The 16,475-nt window shown below is 41.3% G+C and overlaps 1 protein-coding gene and 2 long non-coding RNA genes across 3 annotated transcripts; all 3 read right to left on the bottom strand.

Moving 5' to 3' along the window:
* Window positions 1-1,546: 1,546 nt before the first annotated feature.
* On the bottom strand, window positions 1,547-4,418 carry LOC112942816. The gene is made up of 3 exons (XR_003248459.1): window positions 4,285-4,418; window positions 4,060-4,180; window positions 1,547-1,665 (listed from the first exon to the last, which is right to left on the bottom strand). It is a non-coding gene; the product is annotated as an uncharacterized LOC112942816 (long non-coding RNA).
* Window positions 4,419-6,281: 1,863 nt separating this feature from the next.
* CLHC1 (clathrin heavy chain linker domain containing 1) lies at window positions 6,282-16,293 on the bottom strand. The gene is made up of 11 exons (XM_026033793.1): window positions 15,991-16,293; window positions 14,998-15,185; window positions 14,612-14,736; window positions 13,682-13,883; window positions 13,356-13,471; window positions 12,910-12,961; window positions 12,118-12,224; window positions 10,143-10,332; window positions 8,698-8,900; window positions 7,097-7,270; window positions 6,282-6,494 (listed from the first exon to the last, which is right to left on the bottom strand). The coding sequence occupies exons 1-11, from the start codon at window positions 16,291-16,293 to the stop codon at window positions 6,292-6,294; spliced, it is 1,863 nt and encodes a 620-aa protein (XP_025889578.1). The 3' UTR covers window positions 6,282-6,291.
* LOC112942814 lies at window positions 10,743-13,440 on the bottom strand. Its single transcript, XR_003248458.1, has 3 exons — window positions 13,356-13,440; window positions 12,910-12,961; window positions 10,743-12,224 (listed from the first exon to the last, which is right to left on the bottom strand). It is a non-coding gene; the product is annotated as an uncharacterized LOC112942814 (long non-coding RNA).
* Window positions 16,294-16,475: the final 182 nt, after the last annotated feature.

The raw sequence follows: 16,475 nt of genomic DNA, 5'->3' as shown, positions 1-16,475 counted from the left end.
AAATAGATWCTATATTTATAAATTTATGAATCAAGAAGGCAATTTTCAGGACCATTTTAGACATGAGTAGACATGAGAAGCTGTTCCTTCATAAACAGAACTCCTGCCACAAGTAGCTTTGGAATGAGGAAGAAATTCAGCTCTAAAATGCTCTGCCAGTGACACAAAACAGTTGGGAAACACTCACTAATAAAAAATATAACCATGTTCCTACAACCACAGCTATGAAGACAAATAAGTTTATTCACTGAAAGGAAATTAGAAGTATTTTTAATAGCTGGGCTGTTACACTACTGAAGGATTAATATCCTGTCAAACATGATTTTTTTCAGAAGCATCAACCCTAAGAATAATTAAAACCACCGCTGTGTCTCAATGGAAAGTGGATTCAGACACGTGCAGCTAAGGAGGGATGTGTAAATCCTTAGGTATAAGAATATTTATGCCCCTACTTGGGGCTGAAGGAAAATTCTGAATATAACCTTGCTATTCAGATATTCCACGAGCAGCTGCCAATTCCCGATTGTACTTCAAATCCCAGTGTTGAATACAACTGTTGGGATTCAAATTCATGCAGCATTACTTGTCTGGGAATCTAATTAAAGATACAGACCTGCCACAAATGTGGGGAGAGCAATGCTGGTTCAGCTGTGCATGACACAGCATGGTGATTGTGCGTCACTCATTTGTACACATATAAAATTCTCAGCAAGCTAGCAGTTACTTTTCTAGTCTTCTGTCACATCCTATTTCAAATATCCCATATGAAAGTTCATTTTTCACATACAAAAGYTAGGAAATAATAAACTTGCCCCTTCTCTCTCCTCCTCCTTTCCGTCCATCTGGGYCTCCTCTTTCTGCATTTTCTTTTCAGTGCAGCCACCTTTTTGCTCCTTACATTCAACACATGGTCTCTCTCTTCTCCTTCTCTTCTTCAGCCACCCATCTGCAGGAAAACAAAATGAAAGTGACTACTTACATATCTGATTATATGAAAGTTACTTTTTATGGAATAATCTCCGACATTCACTGCAGAAAACTGCAGCTCTTGATCTAATACAGTATCTCAGACACTCTGTCATAGAACATCAAACAGCAATTAGAAGAAGGGGCTTTGCTTCCAAGTACAGAATCACCAACCCTCTGGCCAGCCCTCGTCTCATGTTCTTCCTCTAGAACTTTCATCACAGAGTTTCTCTATACTGCTTTCCAAATAACTTCAACTTCTCTTCCCTTTTGCCACCTTTCCATTTACCTTACAACTACATACCCTAACCTAATGACATCCATTTACTCCTCTTACAGATACTAAACTCTACTTCTCATCCAAAGTATTCTCTCTGCTGGGACTGACACAGGAAGAAATTACCCAACTAACCTCTTCAAAGAGGTAGACTTCCCATAAAGAGATGAGATGTATTTTGCAGTGTTAAAGCACGAATGGGCTTCAGTTCCGAGGCTGTGGCAAAAGCTCTTCCACCAGCACATGGCAGTAGCCTTTGGGCTACATGACCCAGCCCCAGCAATGTAACTTGCCTGCTTTCTATCCGCCCTGCTCTCTCTGCCTCCTGGAATGGAGAATGTAACGTACACGAGCAGGTTCTGATCTCTGTTCCCATGCTGTGCAGGAGCCCCACTGGGGAACAAAACTTTAAATACATGGTCCTATACATAGAAGGAAAAGACAGTCAGTGCTCCAAAGAATATGCAGTCTAAGATAAGACACAACATATGGAAACTGCAAAGGAAACAAAGAGGTAATATTGGTCACCATGATAAATAGCAACCATACAGTTGTGACCAAGCTTTTTGTAGACACCATTGTAAGAATTCATATCAGAACAATCCAAAAATGACTAAAATAAGCAGGTTGACCCCAATAATATAATTCATAGTACTTAAGAAGTAAGATTTATGAGTCAATAGAAACTTGGACCGAGTGCAATGCGACTTAAAAAATACAATGCTTCTTTATCTGGGGCAGGCTGCAAATGTCTCTGTAAAAACAGAAATGCAAAAGTTTTTGATTTTTTTTAATTATTTGCTCATAAAGAAGAATGCCTTCAGAAAGACACGTGATGATCGCTGGCAATCAAACTCGCAGCCAGAGCTGCTCTCAAAGAGCAGCACACACCACTGCCCTCCCTCAAAGAGCAGCAGGAGCAGCAGCCTCTGGGTACTGGCAAGGGCTCCTAGGGGTCCTSCCGCTCCCTCAAGGATGCCCGGGAAGGCAGCCGTGCAGCCGAGGCCCAGGGAGACCAGACGTGTTGGGTTCAGCACCGGCTGCCCTTTGTGCTCCCCAGGTTCTGGCTCCCTCCCAGGTCCTGTGCTGCAACAGCCTTGCTGCTGCTACGGCCCAAACCCGAGCTGGCGTCTGCCTAGATCGGACAGCTCATGCTAAGTTTACYAGGAAACCTAAATGACTCCTCAAGAGCTTTGCCAGTATACAGGAGGACACRGACACTAACCAGCACCAGACATCTCCTTTACTCTTCTCATCCCCTTCAAAAGCCAAAGGGAAGGAGGGAAGCAACACCAGATGTTAAAACTAGAAACTTAACAGAAGTGGTTTGAAGCCACCCGTGGAAGCTTGATCTCCTGGCAAACCTTCTCCAAGGCACACACCTGTATTGTCCCTCCCCTTCTTCCACCTGTTTCACTGCCCCCGAGGAACTTCTCTCCTGCCAGTCCTTACAGTTCCYCTCCACGCTTTGCTGTGAATGACAACTCCTGAGCACCTCCAGCTCAGGACAGAGGAGAGAGACCTGTTGGCTATTCACAGCCACTCTACAGATCTGTTCAAGCACAAAAAACCTAAAGCTCAAGAGCCTCAGGCAAGYAGAAGCTTAGCTGATCTGCAAGACAAATCCACATTCACCAAGCAGGCACCTTTGCTACACTTYCKTTCCAGTCCTARYGSAACTTAAAAGTACAAAGGACCTGGYAATTAATCTCAAAATCRAAATGTTCCCCTGAAGAGGTTTCAGCTGATTATGATGTCTTTTTCTCTTGATCCTTCTGTTATGTCTTTTAGAATTCAGRAAAGTAACCAGAATCAAAGCATCTAGCAACGACCTTTCCAGATACGTCCAGATATGTCTGACTGTTAGTGCTTTGCTTTGTTTTTCAGCACAACTGTCTGTCTCTGGGGATTTACACAATATCTGAAAAAATGAGACTGAAGTAATAAGTGGTGCCTTTCAGTGCTACTGGGGTGTGTGTGTGTGTGTGTGTGTGTGTGTGTGTATATATATATATATATATATATATATATATATACACACAACAAAAATCATTTCAATATATGCAGCAGAGGTTTCTTTTCTAACATTGTTTTATGAAGAAAAAAAAAAGTTTTAAAAAAGTCCTTTTAGAAAATGGCATTCTGCTAACAACATTTTGTCTTCCTATAGCACAGGAACACTGGTGGTTGCCTCCCCGCCCAAGGTGGCTTATGAGAAGGATCGAACTGAGCACTTGTTGCCCTGCTCATTACAGGAGGGTCAACTATGCATTTGTTCCTGCCTTTGAGCTAAGTATTGCTTTGAACATGGAGCATTCTGCATTGATGCTTTAGAGAGCTCAGGAACAGTCTTGTCCAGAAAAGAAAAAAAAAAAAAAGAAAAAAGAAAAGGACTGCAGGCCTAAGTGACTGTAGCTGCTCAGGCAGTTCAGTCTGCTTGCTTGTTTGCTTGATGTTATTTCATTTAAACTTCTGGCATGGAAAGACAGAGATCCCAGTGACATCAAAGGTTAACGGTGAGTACTTAAAAGTGATTTGATCTTTTACATTTCATACCAATGCAAGTTTCATTCAAATGAACTTATTCCAGTTTATCAAATCTGTCTTCAGCAGCTGCATGCTTGCTAAGTCTGTCTCCTACACTGTATTTATAGCATTTCTTTTATTTAGTTTTTGGACTATGTTTATTTCTGTTGAGCATTGAATTGTAAACAACTGGAGTTCAAGCTTGACTGAACCTGACTACAAAAGCTCAGAAAAATATTAAATCATTTTTGTTTGTTCTGTTTCATAATCCTCACTCAAGAAACACTTACTTGCACTCCAAGCTATCCAGAAGAACAAGCAGGGTGAGTATCACTGGAGCAGAACACACCAGTCAGGCATCGACATCCTGCTGAATTCAGTGGGAAGCTTCAATTAATGAAGTCTGGAGTCCTGTGAATAGACAGTAGATTTCATCCATCCATTTGGATTAAAACTAAGGGGTTCTTAATGTATCTGGAAGCTTCAAAACCACCTGCCRAAACAACGTAACTCACCTAGGATACAAATAACCGTGCTTGGGAACKCCCAGGTCCGGGGCCAGGTGAAGTCACCGATGTCTCTTCAAAGGCTGTTTCTGACCACGGCCTTGGGCAGCGATGCAGAGCGCGCGGCTGCACGGCCAGCGCTCCGAAAGGGCAGGGAGGCTCGAGAGGAGGCAAGGGCAGAAGGCCAAACACCCTTGCTGTGACTCATGGATTGCAGTGGCATTACAGCAGGATGAAAATAGACCCCATTGACCGTATTAGGTCTCCATGCTAATGTCATTAACCCTGTGGCAGCGATGGACTGGGCCCTACCACTCCCGCACGCCGGAGATGCAGCACTAAACCACACAAAAGGCCATCGGCCTTTGTGCCTATCTCTGTCTCTCAGTGACACTCCCTGGAGTACTCCTAGAAAAGATCATCTTAGAAAGGGGATAAATGGATAAATGCAACAAAATTGCTTTGTATTAGCATTTTTCTAAGCCTCAATGAAACTGCTTATTGGTTTTGAAGGAAATCATCTTACATATACCTAGCATAGCTTAAATAGGAAAATCCAGATTAACCTGCTTGCTTCAGGGCTACACTCAGAAGAGAAAAAAAAAAAAAAAAAAAAAAAAAAACCACCCACCCCACACACAGCACCAGCCAAAGAAAAGGCCTGAAACAAGGCCCTGCGCGCTCCAGTTAAAGCCAACATGAGCAGATTTCTAGTTACTGCTACTTATTTTGCTCCTTACATAGTGAATATAAAAAGAGGGAGCCACTTGGTCACTGTGGGATCAAAATAAGTGAGGAATGCAACATCTCATGGCCAGCACTACAAAAACACACCTCTGCTGGCACTTTCCAAGGCCAGACGCCAGCAGGAAAGTGCAGCAGTGCCAACCTCACCCTCAAGGAATTCCAAGGCCGTCCAACACTCAGAAAAAGGCGATAAAGTTGGTATTTTACTTTTCGTTTGTGACCCTTCTCCAAAGCACACGCAAGTTTCCAAGGACCGTAACGCGTTCCCMCACACCAGCAGAACAGCCCCATTCCCACCGTGTGCTCCGAGCAGACACCCTTCCACGTGCACATCTGCCATCTAACCCCTTCCTGCTCCCTCCCCACCTKGAGACCTCCAGCCCCTTGTTTTCCACTCAGGGGCCTCCGCTGCCTCCCAGCACCCACGRCATTCCCGAGCCGGAGCAGAGCTCTGCCGCCAGGCTACAAGCTGGCAGGTACTTCCGAACCACATGCTGAGCACAGAAAGCTAGAGGGAAAAGGTGGCCGTTTTATCTTTTCAGTTGCTCCAAATGCTGAACAAGATTGATGCAGTCGCTCGGGGAAGAATTGCAGTTAGTTGTGTTCTTGTACGCTGCCAGCTCTTATGCTTCACAAGACCGGGGGTCTTTCTTTTCAATCATCGTTTTCACCCTTTTGGCCACAGTCTGAGCTATTCTACACTGTAAATCAAGTTACACAATATACACAGTACATCTGAGATCAGGGGCTCATCTCCATCTTCCATGGCAAACAGTACGGCTAACCTACCAGGCAAAGGCCTTTGCCTTCTTTCACTCATTATTTACTAGACAAAACCCAGTAATTAATGTGCTGTTACAGAGCACATTCAGCCTCTGAACAGCTGAATAGCCCCTTGCGCTCGGGCTGAGCTCCCCAACTGCACAAGGCTGAGAACTGGAGCGGTGTGTCCCTCCAGCACTGTGCTAAGGACAGAGAGCATGCACAGAAGAGGAGAACGGGGTGGCTGAGGGAAGGCAGACGTGCAGCAGGACCTCAGCAGACCATCCCAGAACATGTTACAGCMCTTCTCCTCTACACTGAGAACACACTTAAACAAAATGCATACACACACACACACAGAGATATGAAAAGGAACAAAATATTCGATCGCCAAATTATTTTCAGCACCTTTTTTCTGAAGCATTAATGTTTACTATGGTTCATACAAAGAGCTAAAAGGATTCTCCACTTGACTGCTGTGAGAGCTCCCTCTGTTGTTGCAAAGGGCTACCAGAAAACATGCTCCATTAACACGGCATCTTTTTCATCTTCAAGTGCCGAASTTTCAAAAACTCCATCCTGCGAGGTGATAATTGAGATGATTTGCTGAGATAACTCTGCATGTTTATTTTCTGCACATGAGTCTGCTATCTTCTTCCAACCTTCTACTGTACAGATTGTATCATTTAGAATAATCTGCTCCAACGTATCTGAGAAAGAACAAACATAAAAATATCAAGCTTTTGGCCTGAACAGCATTGTTACTATTCATATTAAGTACAGTGTACAAATCACTGTTTTTCTAGCTAGACTAAATCCTAAGATTAAAGACTTAGAGGGAAAAAAATTAAAGACCGGCAAGAAAAACTGCATTTCTTATAATGAAAAAGATTCAAGTCCCAAACCTCTCATGAAGACTTARCAGGCAGGACTTAACAAGAACTTTCAGGAGGACTGAAGGCAATTAAGCAGGACTTTAGCAAGCAGGAGGGGGCCTGATGTTTAATGCAAGTAACCCCCGTATCTGGGGGAACTGCAAAAGATGCAGGACATGAAACCTGTCTCACAGTGAAGAAAAAGCTTTCCTCCCAATTCCACTATAGATCAGGAGCACCACATCAAAAGTAATGCATAGGCTTAACTTGGATTTGGATTAAAATTTCTAACCCAGGAAATGATTATCATCTCTCCTTATGTATTTTTTGTCACTTGATACAAAGATGTTTTGTTATTTCCCAATCGAGGTGAGAACTATGATATTTTTAAAAAAYGCGGCAATAAAAGCTTGCAATTCAGGTAGTGCTGTGCTTACTTTTCTTGCTCATTTCCTCCAGCAGCTGGAAGCCATGCTTTCCATGATCAGCTGAAAGAAGAGCTAGCACTGTAGACCCCAGGGATGACAGTGGTGGGTTTCTAAACCACTCTTCACTCAGGTGATAAGTTAATTCAGTGGCAGTACAGTTTTCCAGTAGAAATAAGTAATCATCTAAAAATAAGACACCAGGATTATTACATATTTGTATATAGTCACCTCTCGGCTTCTTCACTATAAAGGAAGCAAACAATCTGTACTCTGTTGTCCCCAAACACAGCAGAAGAGCTGGTGCAAAATTAAAATCTAAGCTTCTTTAATTGATTAAAGAAGAAAGTATTTTAGAAATCTCACAAAGTAASAAAATTAATAAACACTAGAAAAGAACTAAACACAAAAAAGGTCAGGAAATAAACAAATAGAAAACTATAAATTAATTGAACTATCATCTAGGCAAGAATATATAKAGAAAAAGATATAGTCAGAAGGCACGCAATTAGAACAGAATATAGAAATGAACACAGGGCAAAACTGATGAGAGAACAAACTGCAATGCAGCCAGCAGGAAAAAAAAAGATATTGTTTCGTTTTTCCAGTTAGGCTGCTTATGCAGAGACAGCGCATCCCAGGCCAATAAAAGGTCAAGTTCCTTCTTCCCAGGATTGCCCCAGACCAATATTCCGACCAAGTTCACGAGTTAATGCTTTCTCACAAGAGGGAGAGAACTTAGGAAATAGAAACCTTAGAAATAAACATCATTCCTTAATCTCTTCAATGGTCTTGAAATTGCAGGCTTGCTACAGCTCAGCTAGGACAAATGTGGTCAAGCAAACAYGATTCTTCTGAAGGCCCTAACCAAAGTTGCAATATATGGGTGTCAAAACAAATGGGTATCTTATTGTATTTCAGAGACATAAGTTACATCACATGGAAAAATAAGGACTACTTTCATATCCAATGCCATTTGTCAATTTTTATGCTACTTGGTTGAGAAACCATGTGGAAACAAAGGCTCAAAATTCCTAGAAGGGTTCAAATGTTACAATCTGCTTTACTGTCATCTTCCCTGAGCTCTCTTTCTGCAATCTCTTGACTTTATTTAGTTATCTGAACTTATGAAAGACTAATGCAATATTATCAGTATCTGCAGACTTTGCAGTAATATAATATCTGAAGAGCTCATTTTGACACACTGAAGTGCTTCTTTTCCCTTCTAGCAATGRCTTAAGTAATGAGTTCAATCATGTTAGAGAGGGCCACATTAACCTTTGGTTTTGGRACAGTAGATCTGAGTACTCCTACAAGCTGCTGCTTCCTCCTGGGGTYCTTAGCAAATCATGGAGATTTCCAAGCATACCCATCAGGAGAAAGTCTTTATTTCACACGTGCTATACAACTTCTATGCTTAAAAACATTCCTCAGTTGACAGCATGATAAAATACAGAGCGATATTTTAGTGAGCTTGTTAAAMGTAATGACAAGGAGGTTGGATATCTGTATTTGCTCCAAATGCCCTCTATGTAAGCCCGGTCACTGTTAAACCTGAAATAAACACATGGCGGAACAATCACGAAAGACATTACAAACGCCTTAGTATTTACCTAAAGAAAAGTGCTCGAGTTGCCGAATATAGTCCACTGCTGTATAAATTTGGCCCTGCTTATAGAGGCACAGAGCGACCTTCTTGTGTGCACCAGACTGCTCATACACAATCTGAGCCAAGGCCAGGCATTTTGACAAGTTGCTCGGGTCCACCTTCCCATGGTCATACAGCACATCGCCTAGTGCCTCAGAAAACACCAACCTGGAGAAGACAAGGTAATAAAATAAACCAGTATTACTAGTATGTTATTATCTCTTCAGCTCTTCTGCACTTCTGTCCATCTTTCTGCCCCAACTCTGTTCCTGAGAGAGTAGCCTCTTCCTTCCCCTTTTCGAATTCCCAACTGCAACAGCGAGAGCTGTGAGCGCAGGGAASGCAGCAGACCAGGATGGGACATTTCCTTTAGTGCCAAGCTCAGTGCTGGTCCCCTGCAGGCAGGAGGAACATCTGCAGCCTTCAATGTTGCTGGAGACAGGAAACTCAAAAGAATGAAGCTGCTCCTTGCTAACAATTCATTTAATAATATGTTTCAGTGTGATGAAGTAACTTAAGAAGGATGATGAGTTCAGCATGCTGAGGAACTACGCTGTAATGGCATTCACAGGAGTTGGACTGCTTATGGGTTAGGACAGAAACACAGGTGCTATTTTGATCCTCATGAAAGAAGGTTTAGAATCCAAATTCAGAAACAAAATACGGGCTAACTGTTGGGAATACTGRTGCTCTTTTCAGAGGGTTTTCAGCAGAAGGGGAACAATTACAGCTAAGTCAAACCAGACTGTTTGGGTGGGATTTTCACCATTTCAAGCAAATACAATGCTGTATTAGAAAAATGTCATCTCTGACAGCTTCTTCAAAAACAAAACTCTAGAAAGAGAATCAGTTCTAAAAGTTCAAGTGTAATTGTATCGCTGTTCTTGTAGATGAGGTATATAGGTCAAGGGTTGGTATAGGGTTTTTTTTTTTTTACAGATTGAATATGTTTTCATTAAATATGTTTTCAACTTTGAACGGTGTTCAGAACTGTGGATTTAGTATTGACAGCAACGGTCAATGAAAAAATTAAGTCTTCCACCAATTGCAATTTTTTTCACTCACAGAACAATGTGAAAATCTTCTCTCTGTATAGTTCTTAAATGCAACACAAGATAAGAGAAGCTTAAAGAAAATCAGAGCCTGCAATACTGTAACAAAAACTGACAGTGACCAAAACAGCATATATTCTGCAGAGGATGTTTTTGGTATTGCTCATTTAGCCTATGTTTATAGTGCCTTCAAGACTTAACAGCGGCTGCACATGGGAGAGAAAATCATTAACATATTTCTGGTTGGGTTTGATTTGAGGGATTTTAATTTAAAGGGAGAAAAGGCAAAGAAAGCCTCATGACCTGGGGAGGAGGGGYGTAACCCGCTCCTTCCTATCAGTGCTGAAAGGCCACCTACCTTTGCTGGGTGACCCAGTGCATAACTATATTTAATTGTTTTTCAGCCAATGCATATTTGACTGCATCCAGAGTCAAGGCTGAAATCTGGGGCAATCCAGCTGCACTGCTTGAGTTTATGAGAGTCTCAAAATACTTCATTAAAAGATTATTTCTTTCTTGAAGACAACCAATAGCTAGAGAGATAAAGACAAAAGTCATTCACTAAAGAAAAAAGTAACTTCCATCATTTAAGACTTCTTAAGTTTTAATCTTTGTTTGCAAATATCCACTAAAACTTTTGAGAATATTCTGTTGTGAGGCTGAGTCATCTCAGGAGCTATGTTAATCACTTCAAATTAAGATTGTTCCAAACAAGGCAGAGGGCTCATGACAACACTACCATTGACAGGTAATGGGAAAATCCCAGAGCTGTGTGCATCTCTGTGCACACAGAGAGATTTAAGAAAAATGTTTGAAGGGAAAAAAAAAATTAAAACTTTTTTTTTTCCTAGTGAGAATATAGAGAATTATACTGGGATGGCCCAACTACCTCTTTCTTTGGAAATAAAATACCTCCTGTAAAGGTTACAAAAGCTCTCTGTAAACAAACTGAAAATAATGTCAGCTCTATTTTGTCATTTATTACTAACGTCAGTTCAATAAGGATGAGTTTAACTGAGAGTGCCCTTGTTTTTGCCATTTTATTGCTACAATTTCTATTGCAACTGTGCAAAGTAGAGTCACATCCCATTCTACAGAGATACAAGTTGTGATCCAAAGCATTTACAACGTAATGCTCCAAACCTACAAAAATGTAATGTGCATGCTTTTAAGGTTACAATAGTGTAAGTTATAGGCAACACAGRAATCACTAAGACTCTCATTTAGCTTCCTTGAAACTAAGCACATAAGTGCATTTTTGACAGATCACAACTTGCTATAGATTCATAATTTGACTTGTAATTCAGATTTGAAATATTAGCTTATCACAACACTTCTCTGTTATTGCCTTTAAGCTTGAATAAAAGCCAACAGAACATGCACAGAAAGAAAATGTTTATCTTGCAAAGTTTAGCAGTGCCCCTATGGCTCATTCCAGAAGCAGGACAAATATTCAGCTGCTTCAGCATCTGTCATCACCAATATTACTGAAGTTTATGTTTCCAAATGCAACCTAAAACATTGACAGAAGAACAAAACTAATAAAAGATGACTTTGCATTTATCAGGAACACTTAAAAACCTTGATTATTTATAGACCTAAAATAGATATAATTTCAGAAACTAAAATTAAATTAGCTTCATTAAAATCAATGAAGTTAACACTGCTTTATGACTCAAGAAGTTAGGCTGTCCTAAGAGGCTGTGTTTACATAGAGGACAGTAAGGACTGGAATTTCAAAATAGCAGGTGCACTTTTGTCCTTGTTATAAGTGCATGTTTTATCAGCAGAAATAGAACAGGTTTTAGAACAACTGCAGAAACAACTTTATACTGATTGCATCTGACCTGCGCTACACAGAGAGGGTAACAGAAATTTATACTTCTGCAAGCCCCAGACCCGCCCTGAAAGGATTGAAAAGGTTCTGACTGTCCCATAAGGAAGTCTCATAGCTGGTCATATTTTCATCAGCCAAATTAGTTCTGAAAGCTGCACTCTAGTGTTTACATTCCAGTCTTGCCCTTGACCCATCACCTGCCCCAGTACCACAGCAAGAGCCAGAAAAGTCATGGTTGGGAGCTCACTCTTCCCTGCTYTGCATCTCTTGGTCAAATGTTAAGGACATTCCCTAAGAGAAAGGACAGCCCCACAGCTTTACTTATCTTCAGTTAAAATGTCAAGTGTAAATCTCAAGCCCACACAAACAATTCTCATTTACTAAAGAAGGAACAAATTCCTAGCCACTGGAATGACTACATTGATACCAACTAAATTCCTCTAATAAGGAACCCAGCTACATATTTCCCATTAGCATTCCCAGCAGCAATTCCCACATTCAAGTTTCTTCAGAGTTTCTTCATTAAGGAGAATTCCTCTAGAGGAGTTTGCTGCAGAAACCGCTTTGGGATCATACTCAACACTTGGAAGTAATTCACTGAACCTAGAACAAATTAAAAAATAAGGAAGATGATTGATTACAGAAATAAATCAAAAGTAAATATATATACACACATACGTATATATATTTATTTCCATATGTAAAAAGRTTGGCTGATGGGATGGATAGTGATCTAGTTAAGAAGCTCAAAGACTAAAAATGTTGCAGAATGCTACAATAAAGATGTACCAGATTCAAATGTACCTATTTAAAGCCCTTTAAGAAGTAGCAAGTAGCTTGTTCCCCACACATCTGGTTACCTTCCTTCTCTCTCACTGCCTAGGAGCACTTTGGATGGCTTCCACAGTGAGAACTGGAAGGGAGTTATCAATGGTAAAGTCTTACCAGAGAGCGAGCCACARAAGGGATTTAGAAGGAGAAAAGAAATGGATGATGGTGAAAGAAGTGATGTTGGCTGAGGACAGAAAAGTAAAACAGGAGGCACAAATAGTAGTGATAACAGCCATTAGATGTCATCACTCTGGGTATGTCAATATTGCCTGTATCACCCAACAGCCAGACCTTCTCTCTGGATTTCCTGGATTTTACTCCAAGTACCCTCTRTAAAAAGGGTCACAAAAAGCAGAAAAGCCTGGTGTGCCCTGGAATGACTGCATTCAATACAGTACATTAACTGCAATGTTGTAAATTGCTAATAGAGAGTGGTATGCAATCATGTTCTTTTTACCTGTCAAAGTATTCAAGCAAATCTTCAGCCACTTTGCTAAGGACGTCAATAGCTGAAACAGAAAACACAGTAGGATTAGCTTGTTGAGGTAATAACGTGGTTATCAGAGCTGAAGTCACTACCAAACATAAAGAGGAGAAGGGAAGGATGCAGGAGATKTATATAATTTATATACATATCTTTTACAATATATAAGACACAGTTTGAATGGAGGGCACTTTCAAGTACTTTAAAGCATTTTTAAGAAATAATCTCCCTAAGAGGATGTTTGTTTAGGACACACCTTTCAACACATCATTTGAAACTTAAGACAATTTACCCCTGGTGTCCTGCAAGTTGCCAGAGRCAGAAATAAACCCATGTATGTAATATTCCATACAGCTGATTACTAAAGAGACTCATTCTCATTTCTAATAACACTGTCATTCGATTTTTAAAGATTTTACCTCTTTCATCTTTTTTATTTTCCATGATCTGAGAGAGCAGATGTTGCAAGGTGACAGTCTTGGCTGATTTTGCACAGGCAGAAATAACATTTGAAACTAACAAAATTCTGGTATATCTATGGATAATTAAAGAGGAAAACAAGTATGTATGCGAACAGTACAGGATGTATTCCATTCCATCCATCCTATCCATCAAGTTATATAACAGTATTAGGGATATCTATATTAAAAATCGATTCATGAACTCAGTTTAATGCACGAGGTAAAAAACCTTGAGAACACATCTAAAGTAAAAATAGGAATATATTGCACAAAAGCACCTGTACCTGAGTTTCAGCTTTTCTCTCTTTTCTTCAGCCATGTCTCGTAAGGTCAGTAAGTGCAAGAGCTCTTGTTCTAATTCAATCTTTTTCTTCCAAGGGACATATTTTATTTCCCTTTCTTTTTTCAATTCTACCACCCTTCTGTCTAGCTGAGTGAGGTATTTAGAAAGAGAATCCAAGTTGAGCGATTCCTCTAAACTGAGACCTGCGGGGAAAGAAAACGCCTTTCAAAAGCTTYCGACTGCTCCGAGTCTCTTCCAGGCCCTTCTTTTGAACTACAATCCGACCATATCCCTTTGGACACCTCAGCTGCAAGAAGCAAGAGACAGAGAACATCATTAGACCTCTGTATTTGGTCCTCCCCTTGTTTCCTAACAATCCCTTTTGTCTCATCAGCTTCTCTGGCTGCTGCTGAGTGCTGAGCTGATGTGCTCATGAGGTTCTCCTGCATTTCTTCATCCTTGCCACCCCAAGGACCTCAGTATAGATCYCCTGACTCCATTACAAAACATAACCTCTTACTCATACTCCCCATTTCTTATCTTTTAGATATTTACTTATCCAGGCAAAGACCTTCTCTCTTATCCTATGGCTGTYTAATTTCCTTCAAAGACATTCCTGAAGCCTTTTGAAAACTCCAGAAGACTGGATTACGGAAGTCCCAGAAGATGGGAATCTTTTGAAAGGACTCTTACAGATCAGCAAAGCAGAACTTCCCTCAACAAAGATCATGTTCACCCTTTGTGAACACACTGTATTTATCTGGGCACCTACTTACTCTGTATTTCTTCACATTTTATTTCGTTTGTCTAATATGGATCTTACTTTTACAGATCTGTAACTCTCTGAATCTTTCCTGGAGGTCCTTATTTCAAAGGAGCAGCATATTTTCCATCCACTCCTCCTCTAAGACTCTCAAGATATGAGATTTACCTGGGATGGGCTTGGCAGAATTCATTGCTTTCCCTCGTGTATCTTTAGGTGGTACCTTTTTTACACTTTTTATTCTCAGGATCAGATTCTGAATTTTTGCAGAACTCTTCTCAATAGCATTTATCCTGAAAAAGGAAACAGTTTCTGGTGATTTTTTTTTCATCTTCCCTTGTTACACATCAGGCTGCAAGAACATTGGGGCAAGCTGTTGAACTTGGCTTGCCCATCCTACAGATCTCCGTAAGGCCTATCCTCTACTTGGCAACATTATTCTGTTTGAAACTACACATGGCAAAGTTACTGTCTCTTTTGAGAAGCTCATCACAAAATACAGCTATATAACAAAACAATACTTTTTGCTCTAGACGCTATCAGAGATAACTTACTTGTCTTCCAACTCCATTGCTCTTTTCCTGTAGTACAGCAGAGTTGTAGGCTCCGAGGCTAGAACTTTTAATCTTCCATGAAGGAAAAACGCGCTGTTTTGGCCCTTCTTGACTGTGGCAATAAATGCCTCATATTCCTGCTTGATTGAAATCAGGACATTCTTGTATGCAGTAACGTACTCTATTATCTGTAAACGCACACAGATATACTGAGATAATTAACAGGAAAAAAAAAAAGAGATTTCTAGAATTTTCCAGACAGCATGACAGACATAGAGTAAATTAACTAGCAGGAAAAAAAAAAAAACAAAAAAAAACAGTACTTCTTAGATCAAGCATCATCGTGCTGTTCTAATAATAAAATAAGACCCCAGAACAAATAATACTGTTTACACTGATAAATGCATAGAAAAGCTTTACATGGTGAAGGGCAGGCTCCAAGTTGCCTCTAGATTCATTAACCATGTATGTTAATAAAACTGAGGCAAACATCATCTCTTTAGACAGCTGCAGGTACCATTTCCATGCACCAGAAGACACTTTATCCAAACAGGCACTAACTCTCCACGACACGTACAGGCGTGGAAAACCAAAGGGGCAAGTGCCGTACTGGCGTAAATTAACAATCAACTCAACATTTAAAAGCACAGCCCCACTCCTAGCCATCTGGAATATTAGCTGTGCAGGAACTTCCCTCATCACCACCACTGCTTTTAGTTCTGCGTCTCTCCTTGGCATCTCCCATCTCTGTGGCTGAAAAAGGCAGAGAACCAGAGAGGCGAGGGCAGCAGTTCTTMCAGAGTTTCACCAACAGCCTTTTACCCTTGTCAGAGGGCAGTTACTATTAGAACAGGGAGTGCAGCTTTCTTTCCAGAAGAGAAAGAAGCATTCTGCCTGCAGGATGGGCAAGCCAAGTTCARCAGCTTCTCATCCCAATGCACCCTTCACTTGTCAGCCTTGCCCGTTGCTCGTTTACCTGGGGCACGTGGTTACCTTGTCAAACGCGTTTCTGTATATAACGTAGCACTCCTCAGGCGGCCCTCGCTCCGCACAACCCACTTTCTCCATCTCGCTCACTATGTATCTCTGTACGCTCTCCAGGAACCTCCTGTCTTTCTCCAAGGCGATGGGAGGCAGGAGAAGGCGCCGCTCGGCCCCTGCGCCGTGGCTCCCCATGGCTGCCTGAGGCGTTCCTGGGCTCCCCATGGCTGCCTGAGGCGTTCCTGGGCTCCCCATGGCTGCCATGGGCCTTCCCGGGCTCCCCATGGCTGCCATGGGCCTTCCCGGGCTCCCCATGGCTGCCTGGGGCCTTCCCGGGCAGGCAGCAGCTTCCCCAGGACAGACCTAGAAACGCTGAAACGGGGCAGTGACACGAGCTCGGGCTCGCGGGTTCCAGCGACAGTCTTTACCCATGCTGCTTTAGGCCTTTCTCTGATATAGTCAACTCATAAGCAAGAAAATATCTAATAAACTATTTC

Source organism: Nothoprocta perdicaria, unplaced genomic scaffold (assembly GCF_003342845.1).
Source record: "Nothoprocta perdicaria isolate Ctin4 unplaced genomic scaffold, notPer1 scaffold_133, whole genome shotgun sequence".
Taxonomy (NCBI): Eukaryota; Metazoa; Chordata; class Aves; order Tinamiformes; family Tinamidae; genus Nothoprocta; species Nothoprocta perdicaria.
This window is presented reverse-complemented; position numbering and strand designations above follow the sequence as displayed.